This window comes from Rhinoderma darwinii, chromosome 5 (assembly GCF_050947455.1).
Source record: "Rhinoderma darwinii isolate aRhiDar2 chromosome 5, aRhiDar2.hap1, whole genome shotgun sequence".
NCBI lineage: Eukaryota > Metazoa > Chordata > Amphibia > Anura > Rhinodermatidae > Rhinoderma > Rhinoderma darwinii.
In genome coordinates this window covers 145,854,133-145,878,192 of record NC_134691.1, presented here as the reverse complement: position 1 = coordinate 145,878,192, position 24,060 = coordinate 145,854,133, and the positions used below count along the sequence as shown (strand labels likewise).

Genomic DNA, 24,060 nt, shown 5'->3' with positions numbered 1-24,060 from the left:
TTATTGCCAATTTATAAATGATAGAGGAGACTTGTCACAAAATAAAAAGGCCCTTTCCTGTACATTAAAAGGGGTTTTCCTACTAAGAACATTTATCACCTATCCGCAGGATATGCGATAAATGTACGATTGCTGGGGGCTCCCCCACCACTGAGACCTCTACCAATTTCTAGACCCAACCGCTATTCCTCCTTACTGCGCAATCGCAAGTAGGAGGATTTTGAATGAAGGGCCGGTCACGTATGTGCCCCTCCACTCCATTCAATGACTATGGGCCCAACAGAGACAGCTGAGCTGCAAAATGCTGCTGTTCGCCGAATCAAACAGTGAGCTGGACTGACGGCTCGGCTGACAGCGGCTCCTGTGTGCCTCTGACACACAATCTAACACGAAGGGTCAGTTCACGCAAAGTTTGTCGTGGATTTTGATGAGGAAACCACGTTGGAGTCGGGGCCAAAAAACGTCTGAAATTGCACGCCATTTATTAGGCATGTCTGAAATTAATGGTAGGCAGAAAAAAACCTGCGGCGCTCGTTTGAGCATTTTTCACAGTGTTTCTTTTGCCCGCAGTCCTTGCATTAGCTTCAACGGCCGTGGGTGAAAACCGCCGCGAAAAAACACCGAAAAAAAGCGCAGGCAGTTCAAAGTCTGCCTCAAAATTCCTGAACGAATTCTAAGGCCGGGTTCACAGTTTTTTGCAGGCGGAAAATCTGCCTCAAAATTCAGTTTGGAAGTTTGATGCGGATTTTCCTCTGCCTGCACGCCGATTTTCGCTGCGTTCTTCGCTGCGTTTTTCGCCCGCGACCATTGAGTGCCGCCGGCATAAAATGCCACGAAATACGCTTTCTCTGCCTCCCATTGATGTCAATGGGAGGTCAGAGGTGTAATCGCGCGAAGATAGGGCATGACCCTTCTTTCTCCCGCGAGCCCGTTTTACTGCTCGCGGGAGAAAACCGCCCCCGCCTCCCATTGAAATCAATGGGAGGCCTTTTCGGCCGTTTTTTGCGGAGCGGTTTCCGCGTAAAAAAACTTGTCAAAAAACTCAGTGTGAACAAACCCCAAGACAGATTTTTTTCTGCCTGCAAAAACTGTGTGAACAGGGCCGAATACTGATCAGATGTAAGTGAATTAATTTCGATTTGATCAGTATTAGGTGAAATATTCAAGCACACATTTGTAGTGGGGGAGCAGGGAGAAAAGGTTTTTCTGCCTGGTTTTGTTTCTCTGTAAGGGAGGGGTGGAAAGGGGGGGGGCCTGCAGGTGACAGTAGAAATAAAAAACCACAACCTGTTACAGGGGGGTGGGAGGACAGACAGGAATATTTAGTCAGGTGATCACCATATTACCTATCAGAGTGTATACGTGCTCTCGCTAAAAATGTTGGTCTATTTTGTGTAGACATGTGCATGTAGACATAGGCATAAGCGATGTGTGAACTCTGCTTATATTGCACATTTATTACTATGAGAGGTTGTGAGTCTGTGAAAATTGTCATGGCAACAAAAGGGTTAAGCAGGATTTTGCCAATCTCATAAAGTGATGGCCAAGATTTGCAATCACTTTCTTAGGCCCCATGCACACAACCGTAGTTTTCGGATGAAATTGTCGACACATTAATTTCCATTGGCAACGGACACCTTTCCATATATTTACAGCTGTCTGTCCGTGCCGTAGAAATAACCCGCAAAACATAGAAGTCTATGGGCGCTTCCCACAATTGCGGACGGCTATGAACGTGTATCCGTAGCTGTCAGATATGTATTTGCGGACAGTAAAAACCCTTACGGTCGTGTGCATGAGGCCTAATTGGTGGGACTCCAACCCTTACATACCGAACAGGAGAATAAAGAAACCACAGCACTGTGCACAGCCAGATTTACTTGACCAGAAGTGCTGTTGGTCAGAGAAAAAAAATCTGAAGGGGCTGCAGTACTAAACCAGTGCTGCGACCCCTTCATTTTCAGGATCGGCAGTTGGACCCCCACAGATCAGAAAGTGATGATTCATCCTAGCAATATGCCATCACTTTATAAGAAAAACCCCTTTAACTTGACTTACTAATGTATGATCAGTTTTAAGTTTTGTGTGGAAGTCCTCTTTAAAAGTAGTACATTGGGGCACACTGAAATCAATGCTAATTTATTGATTTCAATGGACATCGGTGGGTCCTTAATAAATGAGTGATCCCTGTGTATTACCGGAACATGCCTTTGTAGGCCATATACAAAAGGGTTAGTCTAAACTAGACAACTCCTTTAAATGATAAGAACTTGCGAACACCACTTAAAATTTATGCATTTAGCCCTTTCAGACCCATTGCCGGTAGATTCAGAAGACCAAGAACACAGGCATGTAGTCTTCATAGTAAAGCATTAGAATGGCTGGTACTGACGAATACAGGAATTTTCAGTTTGGCACAAATTGTAAAATTTTTGCCCATTTAGGACTGCCTAAAATGTTAGCGCTGAGATGTGGGAGTGTCTAGGAGCAACAACATCTCAGTCCGTGAAGCGGTAGGCGGACAAGTGTATGCTCATGTAAGCACAATGCCTCTTCGGAGCTTTACTAAATGGGTTTCTGTGGCCAAGTAGCCAGACAATGCTTGCACAAAGCAAAGAATAAGTTAAATGGTCTAGCGCCCACCACCACCGGACTATCGAGCTCTAAAAATTTGTTCTCTGTATCAATAAATCACATTCCATCCAGGAGTCTGACAGGTGAATCTGGTTTAGGTAGAAGCCAAGAGAAACCTAGGCGAAGGAGGAATAATGATCGGAGACTAAATAGAAGGGTTGGGGCTGGATCCCTTATTTCACGTGGAGAGAAAGTTTAACAATACAAAGTCTTACAATAACATTCTAGAGAACTGTGCACTTCAAACTATGTTGCAAAACTTTGGGAATTAGGGTATTGTCACGCTGATAAAAAAGAAAAAGGCCCTTGGCTTAGTTTACACCAATTTTTTGCAACAAAATTTTAGCGCAATTTAAGCCATGCCCATTTACGCCATGCCCCCTTTCCGGTAGACCATGCCCCTATCATCTAAGGTGCAAAAAGTGTCTAAAAACCAGTTAATAATGTGGCACACGGCACGTGCACCAAAATTCTTAATTTAAATAGTAAATCTGTTCCACTGTGTCCTGCTGTTGGGACCCCCAGTGAACTCCTATAATCTTTGGGTGAACAAGGCAGCAAGCGTTCACTTTCCCTGCAACGCCACCAAAAGGTAAATAAAGCATTGAACAGTTCTTATTTAAGTCAATACAGTATCCATGTAATGCACAGATACGTCCACCAAAGCAATGGACACTGTAGCCACTCTCCAGTATGACTTAGGGATGAGGGGCCTGTACGGGGCGGGGACCCCCTCCCTATAGGTAAAATGTTTTTTTTCTAAACCAGACAACCCCTTTAATTTAATTAAAGCTTGAGGAGATTATTCGCCAAAACATATGATGCCAATTTGGTAAATGTTTATTTTTATCAATGTTCGAAATTAAATTGTAGTGTTTTGTTTTTTTTAATGAAGGAAACTATTACAATCCATTGCTAGAGGCAGAGAAACGCATCCAAAGAAGGGGGAAAAAAATAAAAGGAAATCACATGATTTAGGGATTATCTGGCATTTTTCACTTGCAGAACAAAGAAATGACAAAGCGCACTGGAAAGTGGAATTCTCTCACTTCCTGCCCCTCTGCAGCCTTATTGTAGCACTTCTAATCCTGTCCACAAAGCCCCAGTGTTCTGTATGCAGTCTAAATTTATCATAATTTAAAAGCATCTCAATCTCGTCTCGCAGGTCAGGACAAAATTAGTAGGTAAAAGCCCGGTTGGGGGAGGTTCAACACTTAAGAATGTCTCTGTACTCGCGTTTTATTGCATTGAAGGCACCCATTAGTAAAACAATGTGGACACGTTCATTTTTCCCATGGTGGCTGCTATTCTCCATATACTTTTACATTTGTACAAGGAAACAAGTGAACTTCACCGTGGAGAAAATTGAATGAAAAAAAAATGCAATGAAAAAAATACATGTATTCTTCAAATGCAACAAAAGTTTGGGGTGATGCACATTACGGTATGACAGATATGTTATGTACACAAAGTTATGCGTTAATTCTCCTGAGTAAGACATTAGATTAATCATTTGTATTATCTTTATTTATAAAGTGGTTGGTTACTGAAAGTGGAAGCTGTTGGCGGCCATAGGGACCCCCCCCCCCCCGTGACGTTTATATGCATACAGTACAAGGTTCTCTTCAAAGAACTACAGCTTTACAGGAAATGTCAAAACAATCCTGCTTTTTTTTTATTTTTATCCCAATTGGTCCAAAATCCTGTCCCGATTAATTTCTTAATATATGTCTAAAGCAGTCGAAGTTCAGCTTTTCTGATACAGATCCCCTGCAGGAATGTTATAGTGTGTTTATGCGACTGCACATAGCGATCGATATAGCTCTATCGCTATCTGCAGTGTAAATGAATGGAGAGAAGTGTATGACGCTGATTAGTCACTGATTGGTCAGCGTCATACACTCCTCTGTACAACGCCCACTTGGCCATATAGTAAAACACGCCCAGTTGTCCATTTAGAAACTCATTAGCATAAAGCTAATATAGGTCATAACTCCGTCAAAAATGATCGTTTTTCTAAATCAAAAACACTGCTATATTCTACATTACAGCGCCGATCACATCATGTACCATATAGGGAACTTATAATGTGGTGACAGAGCCTCTTTAAGGCTAGTATAACACAGCGTTTTGCTGCATTTTCATTTGTATTTTTGTGGCACATTTTTTGTGCAGCCAGACGTTCAATTAAAGTCTATAGTAAAATATAAAATACATACACTGAGATTTTGCTTGTGACGTTTTTGTTGTATTTTTGTGGTCAGTGGCATTTTTTTTTCAAATGCAGCATTAAAGAAAGAATTAACTAAATGGAAAACGCCACCAAGAACGCCATAAAAAACGCTGGTGTTTTAAAAAGCATTTTTATATTAGGCTATTAATGCCAGAAAAAAATGTGTGTGAAAGGAAGCCTAAATGTTAACGTTCTGGCTGCTTACAGGCACCGCTAAGGGGAGCTTACTACCTCACTGCATACTATTTATACATTGAAGTGTATGCAGTAAGTTCTTAATCTCTTCTTTATGGTTATGCAGCCAATTTGGATCTCAGTGTAAGAAAAACACAATGATAAAACTAAAAAACAAAACACCACCTTGTATTGAAAGGAAGACATTCATCTTTGTTAGCAAATACACAGACAATCTCATATCTATGGCGACATCTATCATCACAGGAAACAAGGATCAAAATGTTTGGCTGTCATAATGATGTCATGGAATTCCATAGCAACCACCTGATTGCTGAAGCAATTGCTTCTATGGTTGGTGCTTATGTCAACTCCCTTACACACAACGGGGATCAAGCAGACTATGTAACATTCTGATCCAGCTGACACACACTGACGAGCTTAATCCATTTTAGCATTGGAGTGTAGGAGAAACTCATGCACGCATTTAGTAGCATTAAAGAGGCTCTGTCACCAGATTCTGAAATCCCTATCTCCTATTGCATGTGATCGGCGCTGCAATGTAGATAACCCTAAAGTTTTTTGTTTTTTTTAAAAAAACTTTCATTTTTGGCCAAGTTATGAGCTATTTTATATATATGAAAATGAGGTTTGACATGGAAAACTGGGCGTGTTTTTTTCCGTATGTCCAACTGGGCGTGTATTGTGTTTTTAACTGGGCGTGTTTACGTGTATGACGCTGACCAATCAGTGACCAGTCAGCGTCATGCACTCCTCTCCATTCATTTACACAGCAGCATCACGTTCTTATTAGAACGATGTGCAGCCACATACACAAGTGTCCTGATAATGAATACACATGACCATCCAGCCTGGACGTCATGTGTATTCAGAATCCTGACACTTCTGAATCTTTTCTGTGAGATTCCAGCAAGCCACGGGTAATCTCGCGAGATTACGAGGTAAACGAGATTTTGTTTCCCTTGCTGGAAATCTCATAGAAAAGATTCAAAAGTGTCAGGATTCTGAATACACATGACGTCCAGGCTGGATTTCATGTATATTCATTATCAGGACACTTGTGTATGTGGCTGCACATCGTTCTAGTAAGAACACTATGTGCTGTGTAAATGAATGGAGAGGAGTGTAGACGCTGACTGGTCACTGATTGGTCAGCGTCATACACGTAAACACGCCCAGTTAAAAACACAATACACGCCCAGTTGGACATACGAAAAAAAACCTGCCCAGTTGGACATTCGACAAAAAACACGCCCAGTTGTCCATTTCAAAGCTCATTTGCATATATATATAAAATAGCTCATAACTTTGCCAAAAATGAACGTTTAAAAAAAACAAAAAACTTTACTGTTATCTACATTGCAGCGCCGATCACATGCAATAGGGATTTGAGAATCTGGTGACAGAGCCTCTTTAAAGGCACAGTCTGCGGTCTACCGCCAAAGTCTCTAAATCTATTTTTGAAATGTGTTATTTTCGAGGATGTTTACAGAGAAAGTAGCCAGAAAAAAAATAATGTTCATGAAAGCAAATGGGGGGGGGGGGGGGGGGGGGAAAGACAAAAACTAAAAAATTAGCAGCCACTAACCCAGATCACCGCAGAATAAAGCCCCCTTACAGTCTATAAACAATGTATCACTATAATGCAGTACAAACTAATAGTACAGTAGTAAGTAACATCACAGGGCAAACAATCTCCATATCACCAATATATGAGCATTGGGGGAAGGTCCAGAGTCCCCCCACATGTAACGCCACGAACGTGGCTTCCTCAGGGATATTAGTTTAGTTTCTGCTAAGTATCCTATATATAGCTGCAGTCGTCCGTGTCAATAAATATTTACAAAACACCAGTGGAATAAATTACATTGTGGGGGAGCCTGTCCCGAGATAATACGACATTCTATTCTGGTCTTCATCAAAAAAAAAAAAGATACACTCCTTCAACAGGCTAAACGTATCAATATCCCTAAAAGTTTCAGTAGCGCATGTGCAAACAGCCGCATGTTAATAGGTTGGGCAGGATGTCATAAGTGCAGGTACAGTTTAATTTCCCCTGTGGTGGCACTGCACGGATAGTCAACAATTACTGCCAGGTCTCCTCACATATTACAGCTGATGGCTTGGGGTCCCAGCAGGGGGACACTTTGTGATCAGTTTATTGTCAAGAGAATCTTCCAACAGGTAGAGATTGTCCAAAGTGGATAAACCCACAATATTTTATTCCCTGGCGGTCAGGGTAAAAGAAGAGGTTAATAACTGGTGGCTTTCTAACCTTCCCCCACTCCAGTAATGTGTGGCACCCTGCCTTGGAGAAGAAGCTGAATGCAACATGCGCATCGCATTTATCTTCCGTTCCTGCCCTGATCATACAGATAAGTACAGGACAGAGAAAACAGATGCTCACTTCTATCTCTGATTAGGCAGAGCGCATTATGATCATTAAAGAAACGTTCAGGAGGGTCTGGCGCTGCCAAGCCACATGCCTCTAAACTAGAAGACTGAATGTTTAGTAAAAAAAAGGGTCATAAAATTAGAAAAATACAGTATATTTATTTAACTACTAGATACATTCGTGTAAGGGTCACACTAACGCCCCTTTCACACTGCGTTTTTGCTACACATTTGACATACGCGCCAAAAACCACCCAGCGCATACATCAAACATATCCATAGGCTCCTATTATAACTGCGACTATTATAAAAAAAAATAAAAAAAAAATAAAAAAGGCGTTCTTTTGGGCTCCGTTGGCCGGTATACGCCGGCTATACTTTTTTTTGCTGAATAGTATAGAGTAGTAGACTACACTATTCTATGCAGATGTATCCATTGGTTTTTAGAACATGGTAGCCTATAGCTGACAGATGCCACTGACAAATAAGGTCATGGGCTTTTCAATAGCTGATCATGACATATCCGTTAAACGGATGCCATTATAGTTTATAGATGACAGATCAGTAAAACGTATGCCTGACAGAGGCATCCAACACCCAGGGACTATAATGATATCCCTTTAACGAATATATCATAAAAAGCGTCAAACATTCATGATGTATCTGTTAAAACGGTTACCATTATATTGTATGGTGACGAATGCCACTGTTACGCATCTGTCACAGCCTCCGTTTAACATATAAGTTGGGAGCTTTTCCCAGCACATAGGTCAAACAGACTATAAAACGCAGCGTGAAAGCTGCCCAGCTACGCTACATGAACACTTTAGTTTCTATGTGCATAATACGGACACCAACCTTTTCTTTTTTTTGTAGTTTTCTAGCTGTATGTACTGCATGTGCTGGAACCGCTGAAATTCACATTGCTCACATAGTTCCTCCAAGTCTGCCAAGCGTTTCTCAACGTCTTCAAAACTTCCTTCCAGCATAACTGATCAGTGAACAAAAAAACACTATTATAGCAAAAGGTAGAAACAATACTTTGTAAAACTTAAAAAAAAAAAAATATATAAATATTTTTTTTTAGGCGTCATGATTTAATGTCACAGAACCTCACCGCAATGTGGTTTCTGATAGTTATGGAAGTAAGCGAGTTTAATATTTAATTGTTATTAATTTTGAGACATGGGATGAAGGGATTCGGCAAAGACTGGCATGACTCCTAATGGCTTCATCAACACTTTCTGCACTCCACAAATTTTGGACAGGCATATAACCCAATACTGAAATTTGATGGAATAGAAATGGTCTAATTTTTAGCACTACCTCTATGGGGTTAACAGTTGAACAGTTCACAGTATAGGGGTTTGTACGACTGGTACATAAAGCCGGCTCTTTACAGATCAGCATGCCATCTAAAAAGAGCCAAAGGAATACAAATGATTCTGTGTTTTCTTCAACACAAGGGGCTGGAAAAACGGCAGAAGAAATTCAACTGTTTATCTCTTCAACCGAAAACAGAAATGTGTGCGGTGTCATCTTAGCCCGGCTTACCACAGCAATTTACAGATTCTAAAATCCCTGCTAGGGAGAATATCCAGAGAAATGACAGCTCTGCAATATTTAGGATTATACAGCAGGCATGGCTGCCCAAAGAATTACTCTTCTTCTACTTGAAGGCAAATAAATATAAAGCAGGATGTGCAAACATTGCCGGATCATGTGCAGCCAATGTCCCAACACATCAAAATACCAATATACATAGAAAAAACAGAAATAATGCAGCTTGCTTTCCATTTATTACTGTCTTTTCACATTGGGAACAGCTCCCTTAGAACACGGATTCATAACCAATAAGTCAGAATACATTTTGTTTTCGGGTGGATGTCAGAAGAAATGACGTATGATATAAAAGAGCGTAGACATGGCAGCCGTATAAATAACATCTTGTTTTTCACCGGAATTTTAGAGCAAGAGAATGGCTTTCCTTTGACTCCTGCAACACAGGACAGGATCTTCTGATCAGAAGATGAAAGGCAACGGACAATATTGCAATCTACTGGATTACCCATTAGACTCACTCCTGACCTTATGCCCCTGCTGTTTACCCACAAGCTTCATAGTTTTCACTGGGAAGAAGCTGGACAACACACATCTAAATATTGGACATGATGTATATAGAATACGGATTCTGGAGTCTTGCAACGGGGATAAACATAAATAAAAGCAATTAAATGACAAAGCTTTAGGGTGATTTCACAGTTTTTTGAAGAAATGCCACTGCAGCTTTTGATGCAGTTTTTTGAACCAACGTAAGAAGTGGATCCAGCGGGAAGGAGTGCTTCCTTTATATTTCCCATTTGTTTTGAATCCATTTCTGGCTTTGGCTCAAAAAATTGCATGAAAGACTGCCACAAAAATGTTAGCGTTTTTCCAAAAAGCGCTGTATGTGAAACCACCCATAATTATGTGAATGTCATTTTGAATTCGGCTACATTCACAGAAAAACCGGCCATTAAAAACAGAACAACGGTCAGTTTTTCATGGCCATTTTGCATCAGTGCGTCTCCAAATTTTCATCCCTTTCCAGTCCATCTGTCCGTTTTTAATGGCAGTTTGACATTCGTTTTGCATGGCTGTTAAAAAGCCTGACCAATGAAATTCATCATTTTTTTTTTTTGTCCAAACCCCCTGAAAACACCCGAAGGAACGTCACATGTTCACCTTGACAATATTTACAGCCTCCCTGTAGAGGATGCCACACAGCCCCTCCCCCCTGTAGAGGATGCCACACAGCCCCCCCCCCCTGTAGAGGATGCCACACAGCCCCCCCCCCGTAGAGGATGCCACACAGCCCCCCCCCCGTAGAGGATGCCACACAGCCCCCCCCCCCGTAGAGGATGCCACACAGCCCCCCCCCCGTAGAGGATGCCACACAGCCCCCCCCCCCGTAGAGGATGCCACACAGCCCCCCCCCCCCGTAGAGGATGCCACACAGCCCCCCCCCCCTGTAGAGGATGCCACACAGCCCCCCCCCCCCTGTAGAGGATGCCACACAGCCCCCCCCCTGTAGAGGATGCCACACAGCCCCCCCCCCCTGTAGAGGATGCCACACCGCCCCCCCCCCCTGTAGAGGATGCCACACAGCCCCCCCGCCCCCTGTAGAGGATGCCACACAGCTCCACACACACTGTAGAGGATGCCACACAGCCCCCCCCCTGTAGAGGATGCCACACAGCTCCACACACACACACCGATGCGGCGCCGTCTTCTTCACGTGTGGTCTCTCGTCTACACAGGATCTGCGAAGGCGGCTCGATGACGTCATTAGGTTGCGTACGTAGAACCCGTGAAGACTAGAGACCACACCTAAAGAAGACGGCGCTGCATTGGTGAGTGTGTAGAGCATTCAGCGTCATCGCACCGCCGATAGCCAGCAAGGGAACCTTACCTCTTTAATGCCCATGTCACTGATCTGTTTTTAACGGTTGTACATGTATTGACGACTGTTAAAAACGGATCCATCTCATGTTCTATTTTTCGACGGCCAATATTTACAGAGCGTTAAAAAAAGGCTGTGTGAATACACCCATAATACATCACTGTTCAAAAAACAGCTGTCGCGCGGCCGTTTTTCGTGTGAATGTAGCCATAAATTCATTGTTTTTTTTTTTAAAAAAGGTAAACTTAGGGGTCAGTCTTTTATGCAGGTAGAAAAAAACAAAACATGCCTCAAAATTCATTCAGAAATTCTGAGTCAGATTTTGATCTGCCAGAACTTTTTTTTACGTGTTTCTCGCAGTGTTTTTTTTTGCCTGTGGCTGTTGAATCTAAGGCTACTTTTACACGACAATGAAAACAAATGGCCATTAAAAACTGATTAACTGTCAATGGCCGTTTGTCATCCGTTTTTCATGGCCGTTAAAAAAAAAAAAAAATCCTGATGGATTTAACTTGTCAGGGTTTTTTTGTCCAAACCCCCTGAAAACACCACAGTGCCCATGTAGCTAGTGCTGCAATGCTCCCATAGATAATGCCACAGTGCCCACTGTAGATAGTGCCCACATAGTGCCACAGTGATCACTGGCACACCCGTAGATAGAGGCACTGTAGCTCCCTGTAGGCCCGGAATCCCTCTGGCTGGGGATTTCACTCCTAGAGGGAGCCCCTGATGTCTCTGTCCACATATGGACAGTGACACCAGGGGCTTCTCCAGTAGCCGAATCCCCTGATCAGAGCGTCGGCCGGGGATTCCGCTCTGGCAGGAGATTCCAGAGGTAGCCACTGAAGTCACTGTCCATATATGGACAGCAACGCCAGGGGCTTCTCCAGTAGCGGAATCCCCTGGCCAGAGTGTCTGCCAGGGATTCCGCTCCTTCAAGGAGCTACAGCGGTGCTATCTGGAGGAGGGAGGGGGGCGGGGGAGTGCCGCTACCTACAGGGGGTGGACGGGTCAGAGGGAGACAGGAGTCCCCAGCCAGAGATCTTGCGATGCTCTGGCCAGAGACTCCACAGTTGAAAGCCCGATATCACTGTTCATATATGGATAGTAATGTCAAGGGCTTCCACGGGCTCAGCGCTCAAAAAGTAGCCCTGGGTGCGGGAATCCTCGGCAGGATCAGTTTTTAACGGCCATTACAAGGAGTGATTCATAAAAAACAGCCGGTAAAAACAGATCCATTGACTTCTATGGGAGCCGTGGGGCCGTCAAAACGGCCGTATTTCACGATCGTTGAATGTAGCCTAATGCAAGGACCGTGGGCAAAAAAAACAAAACACTCAAAAGAGCTCTGCAGCTTTTTTCTGCCTCCCATGAATTTCAATTGGAGGTTAGAGGCAGAAACCACTGGAAGAAAGAACATACCGCCTTTTTTCTCCCACGAGCGGCCTATAGACGTTCAGAAAATAAAATGCCTCCGCCTCCCATTGAAATCTGCATGTGGAGTAGCCTGTTAACTTCTGTATTCTTAGAGGACGAAACACGAACATTCACAAGTAACTATTTTGAGTAAGATACACGGATAAAATTCAGGAGGATCAGCGTAAATTATATGTAAAGAAAACACCTCTCACATAGTGTAAAATATTCTAAATAAAACATTCTAACCGATTGGTCTAAATACAAAGAAAATACAATTTTGGTGAAAGATGCTTTTCAAAAGGCAACTAGCTTGTATACTAATTTGTAGCAATAGAAACTTATGAAACTTATTTCTAGAAAGTTACATACCAAGTTTATCTGTCACGGACTCAAGATCTGAAAGAAATACGGGTACGTTAAGCAACTGCTCCTGTAGTTCCACCAAGCCGCTTCTCTTCTTCTCCCAGTGAGCAGACAGCATCACCACCTCACTGTCAACTAGCTGCAAACATGAGAAAATGACCACAAACATTACAAATTTTGGAAACGATAAATCAAAAGTTCAATATTCCATAGAGAAGAAAACAAAAAAAGATAAAACTTGATTTGCCACATGTTACATCTGGTATGTAATGATAGAGCAAGATATACTGAACAGCATGATAAGTAATGTTGTCAGCGTACATGATGACCTCTAGTGGCGGAATTAATGTAGTGGTCAATTACATATGAATATATAGTTAGCCATAAATAAAAAAAAACAACAATTTTCCAGACCAGCACATGCAAGACATACACACTTAGCATCCCCATAAATAACATTTTCTCCTAAAATCAATGGACTCCCCCCTTTATTAAGTTAAAACTTTTATTCAGCCACCCTATATAGAATTCCTATATATTTGGTTTCAGGAAGACAGAGAGCATCAATACGGCTGCCATTAAGGCTGCACACAGGATGTCATTTAGCTTTCTGTCTAGTTACAGGAGGAAACGGGAGCAGGAACTGTATAGCTGCATAACTAGGAAGGATTTACCATTCAAAAGTCCTAGAAAGTTAGTTGACAACACATGTGGAGGCTGTAGTTGAAACATTTTTTGCTAACCAGCTTTTCCAAAAATAAATATAACCAAGAAGCGGCTAAAAATAAATTTTAAAACAAGAAAGAGGAGAAATTCAGCAATGCAAATATAGATCATCATCAGTACGAGTTATTTTGCACATTCCTATGTAACCATGAGGCGATTGTATGGACACAGCAGCTGGGCCTAGGTGATCACCAACCGCACTCCAGTAGTAACTGCCAGGATAAGAGAAATCTCTGACCTGTCATTCAACCCCTTGAAGCCATTTATGGCACATCCAGAGCTCAGTTGTTTCTGTAACTTTTAGACTTCAAAAGGAGAGAACCAACAACATGCTCTGACACATCTAGAATTGGTTCCCTCCTATATGTGGCACTCTCGGCTTGCCAATACTAGGGGGCACCCAGAGATGGAGGGGGGGGGGGGGGTGTTACACACTCACTGATAAAAATTCTACTAGATCTATCAAAGCTACCATCACTGGCTGCAAAGAAAGCGATACCGAATACATAGCATAAACGTTCTGCCGTATAAATATACTATTATAAATTATTTGAGAAATTAAATAAAAAAAATCATACAAGAGTACTGGGGTAAGCATACCAGGACTCCAGCTGCTGCTTTATCCTAGAAGCTGGCGTTCTCTCTCTCTCTATATATATATATATATATATATATATATATATATATATATATATATATATAAACTGGTGCCACCTCTTCACAAGGCAGAACATATCATACCAACGCGTTTCATGTCCCACACACTGGCAATATTTACCTCTCCACCTTTAGCACATTCTTTTGCGCCTTTATGTAGAATAGCCCAGGAGTCTTCATACCTATACGAGAAAATCTAAATGAAAATCACTGAAATACATGAAGAATGTCCACAATGAAATGTAAGCTCTACTGTTAAGACTTCAACTTCTGTAACAAACAAAACGAATGAACACTGTCATAGAATCTTCATAAAGAGCAGAATAACTCTGGTTTAGGACATCAGACTGTTGACATTTTCTCTCAAGGACAGTAGACAAGGCCCGGAAAACCACACTTTTATACAAAGGTACAAAGTAATTATTGCCTCATTTGAGCCGGAAAACATGATCATCATTTATCAAATTGAACTCAAAGAAGGTGGTCTTCCCTTTGCAACCAATCACAGTTTAGCTTTAAATATTTTAAAATGCACTAGATAAATGAAAACATGGATTCCACTTACTACAGCCAACAAGGCCACCTATTCTCCTAGACAGTTGTGATAAATGAGGTCCACAGCACAGTAAAAACAAAACATGAATCTGATGTGAACAGCGAGTACAGCATAGACTAAGTATTCGTTCACAGTCGCATTGGAGGCTCCGTTAGGCGTCTCCATCACAGATCCAGTCAAAAATGCTGGACAAACTAGCACAGCATGCTGTGCTATGTTGTCCGGTAAAACGGACACCATGGCGGAAACCTGACAGAAGCCATTAAAGTCAATGGGTTTCGTCGGGCACTGATGAGGTCAGCCATGCAACAGGATCGGTGCTTTACTGGATTTTCTCGTTGCTCTGCTCCTATGATAGAAAGCAACAGAAATACCAAACACAGATGTGAACGAGGCCTTACAATCTCCATACTGTCCCCGGCAGGAAGAATTTTGTTTATGACTTTGCATTAAGGGAAATACAGTATATACACATTGTAGGGGAAGGACTTTAAAGCTGCAGTCCCATGGTGCTCTCTGTAATTCACATTTAATTCAATAAAAAACAAACTACACATGGATTTGCTCTCCACCTGCAGCGAAGACTAAAAATGCTCAGTTGTTGCCATCATTCGAGCAATGCATGAACTCAACCTTGGGCACTGGTAGTCTAATCTAATAATTAGACTATATGCAGCCAATGCAGACCTAGCTGCATTGCCTTCTTATGTCAATAATAATCATAATAATTAATAAATGGACAGTTTTCCATAGTAATTCTTCAGACTAATGACTAATGTGGGCTGATGCTTAAACTGGATGCAGTCACAAGGTGGAGTGTAATATTAGGTCTATTAGACATGTAATATATATTATATAGGCAGAATATCTAGACCCCTGAAATAAGGATTAGAGAACATAGAAAAAATATAGAAAACTGAAACACAAACTACAACAAAATTGAAGCTTGACCCTTCACAGCTATCCAAGCAGTCAAAGATTTTTGAGTTTGGACCTATGGTTCAAGGGCTTGAATGCAGAACGGGAATTTATCCTGGGAGGATGACCGGGTCTCCTATATTTAGATTTACAATAGGAGGTAGACTCTTGGTGATGGTGTGATCCACAGGTCACACTACAGTATATATTTCCAGCAAATTAAAAATACTCTTCTCAAAATTTTAAAAAGGAGTAATTTTTAGCCAAGCAGTACTTACAAGTTAAATTGCGGAGACTCAGTTTAATAGCACATGGGTATATGTGTCGTTCAAAGCTCCTTGTTTGAGAAGAGAAACATTGCTGTAACTGATAACAATGTTCCCATGCATAAATAGAGTTTTAGGCATTATGGGGTAGATTTTTCAAAACTAGTGTAAGGCAAAAGTAATGTAATTGCCTATAGCAATGAATATACCTATAGATAATACACACAGGTACAGCATATGCCTATAGATAATATACACAGGTACAGCATATACCTATAGATAATACACACAGGTACAGCATATGCCTATAGAGAATACACACAGGTACAGCATATACCTATAGAGAATACACACAGGTACGGCATATACCTATATATAATACACACAGGTACAGCATATACCTATATATAATACACACAGGTACGGCATACACCTATATATAATACACACAGGTACAGCATACACCTATATATAATACACACAGGTACAGCATACACCTATATATAATACACACAGGTACAGCATACACCTATAGATAATACACACAGGTACAGCATACACCTATAGAAAATACACACAGGTACAGCATACACCTATAGATAATACACACAGGTACAGCATACACCTATAGATAATACACACAGGTACAGCATACACCTATAGATAATACACACAGGTACAGCATACACCTATAGAGAATGCACACAGGTACAGCATATACCTATATAGAATACACACAGGTACAGCATATACCTATATAATGCACACTGTACTTGCGTGTGTTATATGGGTTTATATACACACACACACCTTTGTTTATTATGTATGGGTTTATACTGTGACTGTATGTACAGCCGCTGGTGAAAAAAAAATCTAACCTCTAGTATTCGCTGTACTGCAACAACAACAAAAACGGGAGATTTTTTCAGACAATAAAAACACCATGTGATAGCGTCAATCAGCTGGGTAGAGGCGAGATGCTGCACAGGGATACCCTCCACCCAAAAGGAGACTATGGGGCCCTTTGAATATTCTAATATTGATGACACGCCGACTTGGCCCCACGTGACTGAGGGCTTGATTCCTGTGCGGTTTGTGTCGGCGTATTATCAATGGCATGACCGCAAGGGGCTCTCACATTGCCGATTGCTGGACTGCTCCCGACTTTTGGTCAGTGACTTCAGGGGTTTCCTATCGCTGTAGTCCCCGAGCAGAGCATCAGCGGATGCTCTGCCTGGGGGCTCCAGTACTGCTGCCGATGTCACGGTCTATATATGGACAGTGACGTCAGCAGCAGTACTTGAGTCCCCAGACAGAGAATTAGCTGATGCTCTGCTCGGGGACTACAGCGATAGGAAACCCCTGAAGTCACTGACCAAATGTCGGGAGCAGGGGCGCATGCGCGCAGCTGAACATGGTGGACGCGTTCTAACCAGGCTCCGCACCTCGTGAAGGCATTCCAGCATATATATCGCTAACAGCAGACATCGAGACCCATAAAAGAAAGGAGAGGTACCTTAGAGGTTCGGGCATCCACCTATGGCCAGAGGGAGTGGAAGAAGGGGTAAGCAAACCCAGGCTCAGAGGTCCGTGGCAGATATGCTGATGGCGGCGCCGAACATGGCGGAGCAAGGCCTGCTGCAGCAGCAGCAGGGGACACAGATAGAATCCAGTTCGGCGGTGTTATCACAGGATTATCCTGTGCTCCTGCGGGAAAATAGCAGCACATCACTATTGCAGGCACAGGAGGATTTACAAGAAGAGGGCCCGATCCCAGACCTGGGACTGCCGCAATTAGCGCCCGTTCACGTCTCACAGCACTCGCCCATGCAGCCGGCCATTACTTCCGGGTTGACAGAGGACGCCATCTTTTCCTGCATATCAAGAGCCATGCAAGCTCAGATGGGGGAAATAAGCTCCAAGATAGCCGCGGTACATCAAGATTTACACAAAGTGGGGGCGCATATGCAGGCTATTGAGACCAAAATGACCTCAGTCACTGCAAGAGTTAACCAGAATACTAGATTTATGGAGGATCTGCAGGAGCAATTGGAGGAAGCGAACACCAGAATTGAGGACCTGGAAAATCGTTCTCGACGCTATAACTTCAGGATCAGAGGGGTCCCGGAATCTCAGACGGAGGTACCGGGGGTGGTTCGCCTGCTACTCACTACCTTGATACCTGATATATCGGAATCACATATGGAAATTGACCGGGCCCATAGAGCTTTGACGGCCATGAGGAGGGATGGACTTCCCAGAGATATTATAGTGAAACTCCACTATTATTCGATTAAGGAGAAGGTGATGGAAAGAGCTAGGAAGCTTCCGGTGATCACCATTTATAATACAGCGGTTCAGATATATGCTGATTTGGCTCCCCAAACCATTCAAAAAAGGCGGATGCTTCGCCCTATTCTGCAGACCCTCAAACACCATGCGATTCCATACCGGTGGGCATTCCCATTTCGTCTCCTCTTCATGCGCAATAATAGGCAATATGGCTTCTCTACGCTACAGGAGGGAGAGGACCTGCTGAGGGACTTACATATTCTACCACCCCAGGATAAAGCCAGTTCCTCCCGACTCCCCATACGGGATCCCCCGTTGTCACCAATATGGCGTACCCAAGGAGGCCGTCCAGAGTTTCCTCGGGAACAGAGGGTGGAATCTCGTCGGCAACAATTGAATCCGACATGACGGAAAGGAGGTCGATTATAGAAGCAGATAGTTTCTTTTTCTTTCTCTTTCTTTATTCTTCATATCGGCCGGAGATGTCTTCAAGCGGCATGGAGGCTGAATTTCAGCCGGATACCGCCATTTGCAGTTCTCAGCGGACTGGGAGCTGGGGATCCATACGTTGGGGGGGATGGGGGGATTTCTTTTGCTTCTCTGGACTCCCACTTATAGTAATGGAAATTTGTTTATAAGCTGACCCGAAAAAGGCGAGGAAGGGTTTGGATGGGTCAAGTTCGCAGTGAGTTGGTACTCTGGCTATAGATATGTTTGTTTTGTTTTTTTTTAAAAAAATATGAAAGTTTGCTTTACCTTATATTTAACATGTGAATGCCTATTATGCTCAGGGTTGATATAGGTTAAGGGGTTGAATGTCTGGATATATATTTTCGGAAATGCTGTGCCTTCACGACGGTCTGCTGTCCCCCTGTTAGCAGTCTTCCTTGACTGCCTAGTCGGTAGACTATGTTCGGTACTATTGATACCTTGTGTATGTCTTATTTTTGTTCTGTCTTTTACCCCCTTCCCTTTCCTTTCTTTCCTATTTCTGACCTTTGTCTCTATGGCGGGATCCTAATACGCACATGGTTCTACCTCCTGCTCTATGATGGCGGCCATGGAATCTGCTAAAACCTTTAGCTTACTCACACATAATGTGCAGGGCCTTAATTCCCCGATCAAGCGTCGAAAAGCTTTCTTGTATTATAAATCCTCTCATGTTGATATACTATTTTTACAGGAAACGCATTTTTCTACCTCCTCTGCTCCATCGTACTTTCATAAACACTACTCACAAAAATTTTTGGCTAGTGCCTCTACTAAGCACAGGGGAGTGGGCATATGGTTGTCTCGGTCGGTCCCGTTTACACCTCACAACACGATCTCTGACCCGGATGGCAGGTACATCCTGGTCTCGGGTCTGTTACATGAATCTCCAATAACCTTTATTAACTACTATGCCCCGAACTCCAATCAACCGGCGTTCTTCCAGGGTATGTGGCGCAAGATCCATTCATCGATAGAGGGCCCGATAATCATGGGTGGGGATTCTAATATCGCCTTGGACGCGTCCATGGATAAATCCCACGCATTCAGGGTGCGACTTATACCTCCTACGTCAACCAGCATACAAGTAGCACGTTTCTTCCATTCGGTGGACGTCATAGATGTCTGGCGGGATTTTAACCCCACAGCAAGGGATTATACTTATTTCTCCTCAGCCCATAATATCCACACCCGTATTGATCATGTTATGATGTCAACTAGCTTACTCCCTAAGGTCACGGATGCTAGGATTTTAGCTACACCCTGGTCTGATCATGACCCGATTGTGGTTCGGTTGTCAGATTTATGTGGGAGACCGCCTATCTCCTCTTGGAGATTGAATGAGTCATTACTATCGGATCAGGAGATAGTTAAAGAAATCCAAAGGGAATTGGACACATATTTTCTACTTAATAAGGCACCAGACACCTCAATTATGTCCAATTGGGCGGCTCACAAAGCAGTGATTAGGGGGAAATTCATCCAGATAGCCTCGCGTAATAAGAAACGGTTGAAGGAGGTTCTGGCGTTAAAGGAGAGGAATTTTGCGGACCTGTCTAAGAAATTTAAAACAGACCCCTCAGCAGTTATTAAAGCAAAATTAGCAGAAGCTAGAACAGAATTAAATTTATGTCTGACAAGTTGGGCGGAAAAAAGTCTGCGTTGGTCACAACATAAGTTTTTCACACAAGGGGATAAACCGGGAACATTACTCTCTAGACGCCTCACGCCCCGATTTAACACCTCAACACCACCGAAACTGCGATTGGCGGATGGATCTTTATCACAGAATCCCACAAAAGTTGTAAAGGCCTTTCAGGATTTTTATTCAGCGTTGTACTCAGCTCCACCTCAGTTTGATAAAAATAAGGCTAGGGTCTTGTTGGAAAAAACATTCCCTACGAAACTTTCCCAAGGGGATAGAGAAACACTGGATGCTGAATTTAGATTGGAGGAGGTATTGGATGTTATTAAAAATCTGAAGGCTCACAAAGCCCCGGGGCCAGATGGGTTTTCCTCAGGTTATTACAAACACTTTAGGGAGGTCCTGGCCCCGCACATGGTTGAATTGTTCAATGCTTATCGGGAGGGTAACAATTTGCCCCCTTTTTCGAATCTAGCCTATATACATCTTATCCCCAAGCCTCATAAGGATCATACAGATCAGGCTAACTATCGCCCGATATCCCTTCTTGATGTGGATCTTAAGATTATGACAAAAATTCTGGCGGTTAGATTGAATTCATTCATAGCCACATATATACATAAGGATCAGGCGGGATTTATACCCCTCCGCCAGGCGGAAGACCAGACGAGACGGGCTGTGGACATTATCTCAGCTGTTCGTTCGGGGTGGGATGGCACTTCCGGACGTCAAAGTATGTTATTAAGCCTTGACCTCCAGAAAGCCTTTGACTCGCTATCCTGGGACTATTTGTTTTATGTCCTTGAGAGAATGGGCTTCGGTACGGGATTTTTGTCTATTCTTAAGATCTTATATTGTCTTCCTACAGCAAAAATAAATTCTAGGGGATTTATGTCGGGAGCTTTTCCAATATGCAGAGGAACGCGACAGGGGTGCCCGCTATCGCCTTCCCTGTTTGCGCTGGCTATTGAGCCATTGGCCAACCTCATACGAGATTCTCCCGACATTAGGGGGGTGAAGGTGGGAGGAGTAGAACACAAATGTGCCTTGTTTGCGGATGACATACTGCTTTTCATATCGACACCTCTCACATCATTGCCGAATCTCTTTCATATTCTTGATCAGTTTGGCAAGCTGTCTGGGCTTAAGGTCAATCACTCCAAGTCGGTGGCAATGAATCTTACATTGCCAATAGGGGTAGTGAAGCTCCTAAAAATTAACTTTGATTTTCATTGGGATGCACGTAGATTGACGTATTTGGGTATTAAATTGACACCTACCATAGAGTCCCTTTACGAGGACAATTTCCCTCCACTTTTTCAACAAATAGCTACGGATCTCACTAGATGGTCCCCTCTTAATCTTTCATGGTTTGGCCGCATTGCCTCCATCAAAATGACGATATTGCCCAGATTGCTATATTATTTTCGCACGCTCCCTATTGTGGTCCCTCAGAAGGCGCTTAGACAAATCCAAGGGCTCATCATGGGGTTTATTTGGGGTTCTAAAAGACCGAGAATACAGAGACAAACTTTATTCACCCCTAAAACGGCGGGGGGTCTGGGGGTTCCCAATATCCAACAATACTATCACGCAGCACGTCTGGCGCAATTTACAGATATGTATGCGAGACCATACTGTCCCCAGTGGACGCAAATTGAGACGGCCGCATGTACCAGTTTCCCGCTGGAAACGCTACTGTGGATGGAGTCCTCGGACAGGCCTCCGGTTCTCTCCCCTGTGCTTTCTCAGATGTTACAGCTGTGGGACTCGCTTAGAAAGAGATTCCATATTAAATCACCCCATAATCCGCTCATGACCATCACGGGTAATTCTGCCTTTCCTCCGGGTTTGCGTAGAATGGAATTCCGGTGGTGGCTCAATAAGGGGTTTTACAGGATTAAGGACTTTTTTGTAGGGGGGGACATCAGAACTCTGGATTACTTTAAGGACTCACACTCGATGCCCCCATCGGAGCATTTTAGATATATCCAGATACACCACTTCTTGTTGAACTGGAAATCCAGGAGGGGGGACATCAGCACATTGACCACTTTTGAACGGCTGTGTTGGCTTTCTGGCTTACGACATAAAATTTCCACGATATATTCCGATCTGGTTACTCCGGAAGGTAAACTCCCTTACATGACACGATGGGAACATGATCTAGGTACGGGAGTGGAATTGGAGCAGTGGCGGGAGATGGCATGTACGACCTCAAAACTATCTATCAATACATCCTTGGTGGAAGCGGGTTATAAAGTATTAATGAGATGGTATATGGTCCCTACTCGTATAGCTCGCTTTAACCCATTGGTGGATAAGCACTGCTTTAGACAATGTGGTGCGGAGGGTACACTAATGCATATTCTATGGGAGTGTCCAGTGGTTGCCACATTTTGGAACCAGGTATACCAGCTTATTAACACAGTGATCCAAGTCAAACCCCCCAGGGATGTGATTACGGCTCTGCTATGCGGTCCTATTCCCGAGGTTCGGGCCCCCGCATGTAAATTTCTCCGATATGTGTTTCTGGCAGCTAAAATAACTATTGCTAGGGCCTGGCGAACACCCACGTTGTCTATGGATATGTTGATCGCTAAGATCTCATGGATAATGGTTAATGACCGCCTAACACATCAGCTGGCGGGTACATTAGACAAATTTGATGCCATTTGGGACCCATGGAGGAACCACACATTTTCGTGAATACATAGAGATGGTTAGAAGACCCTTCTACCCTACACCTTTCCTTCCCCCCCTCCTTATCCTTCTTTTGTTTATTGTGTGTATTTTGTTTTTCTCTCTTATATTTTTTCCTTAGAGGCCATGTTAAGGTACTCTATAAAGCAATGTGATGTCAAGATTGGTTACCTATGTTAGTAATGAAGGCATTTATATACTATATATTTGGCAGAAGTGTTGACATCATGAATGATATATAATGTGAGATTTATTGGAGACCATGTTGGTCTAATACTTTGTTTAATTGTATTATTGATATGCAAAAGTTGAGACTCTGCGAGTCTGTGTTATTATTATATTACAAAAAACTGTTTAATAAAAAACTATTGAAAACCAAATGTCGGGAGCAGTGCTGGAGTCCGGAGCAAAGCGCTAGCTGATGATCTGCTCAGGGACTCCAACAATAGGCAATGTGACAGCCCCTTGCGGTCATGCCATTGATAACACACCGACATGAACAGCACAGGAAGCAAGTCACGTGGGGCCGTGTGAGCGCATCATTAATATTGGAAAAGCTATTGGTCTTCCGGGAACAATTCACTGAGTTTGAACGGCACAATTTAGTACCGAATTTTAAATTAAAGTACATTAGTAAGGGACTTCTTTTTACATAAAAATATTACTGCAATTTTTGGTCCCCGGATAACCCCCTTTAAAATTTGTCAATGGCACTGACGGAAACAGCCAAGCAGAGTGTAGGGCCATTTCCGTCAGAGCCATACACTCTGAATGGACCAGCAAGGAGCATGCTCGACCGCTGCTCCATTCATTTGCTACTGGCAGCGGACTTGCAGCTAAGGGAAAACAGGGAACAGTGTTTGCAACAATAATGCCATACTTGCAACCAGTAGATACATGTATGCTGGGACATTGTTGAAAGTGAATTGTTATTAAATATGTAGTTACAGTTCGTTTCTTCCTAATAAATGGTGTATATCATATAAGTCATAGTGTGTACTTAGACATATGGTGTATCGGTTTTGTTTTTAATGTTTGTATGTTAGTGCGAGATTACTCAAACAATTGCATTTATGGGGTTTTCTTGTGGTGAGAAAGACTACTAGGTTGCTTGTTAGTTATAGTAGC

At 42.9% G+C, this 24,060-nt stretch overlaps 1 protein-coding gene across 3 annotated transcripts in view; it reads right to left on the bottom strand.

Moving 5' to 3' along the window:
- Positions 1 to 24,060, bottom strand: part of DTNBP1 (dystrobrevin binding protein 1) — a 110,113-nt gene that overhangs the window by 70,556 nt on the left and 15,497 nt on the right. For all 3 annotated transcript variants that reach the window (XM_075826612.1, XM_075826610.1, XM_075826611.1), the window contains 3 exons: positions 14,185 to 14,245; positions 12,687 to 12,819; positions 8,315 to 8,447 (listed from right to left, as the gene is read on the bottom strand). In XM_075826612.1, coding sequence (XP_075682727.1) covers positions 8,315 to 8,447; positions 12,687 to 12,819; positions 14,185 to 14,245 — 327 coding nt within the window. The remainder of the gene's footprint in view (positions 1 to 8,314; positions 8,448 to 12,686; positions 12,820 to 14,184; positions 14,246 to 24,060) is intronic.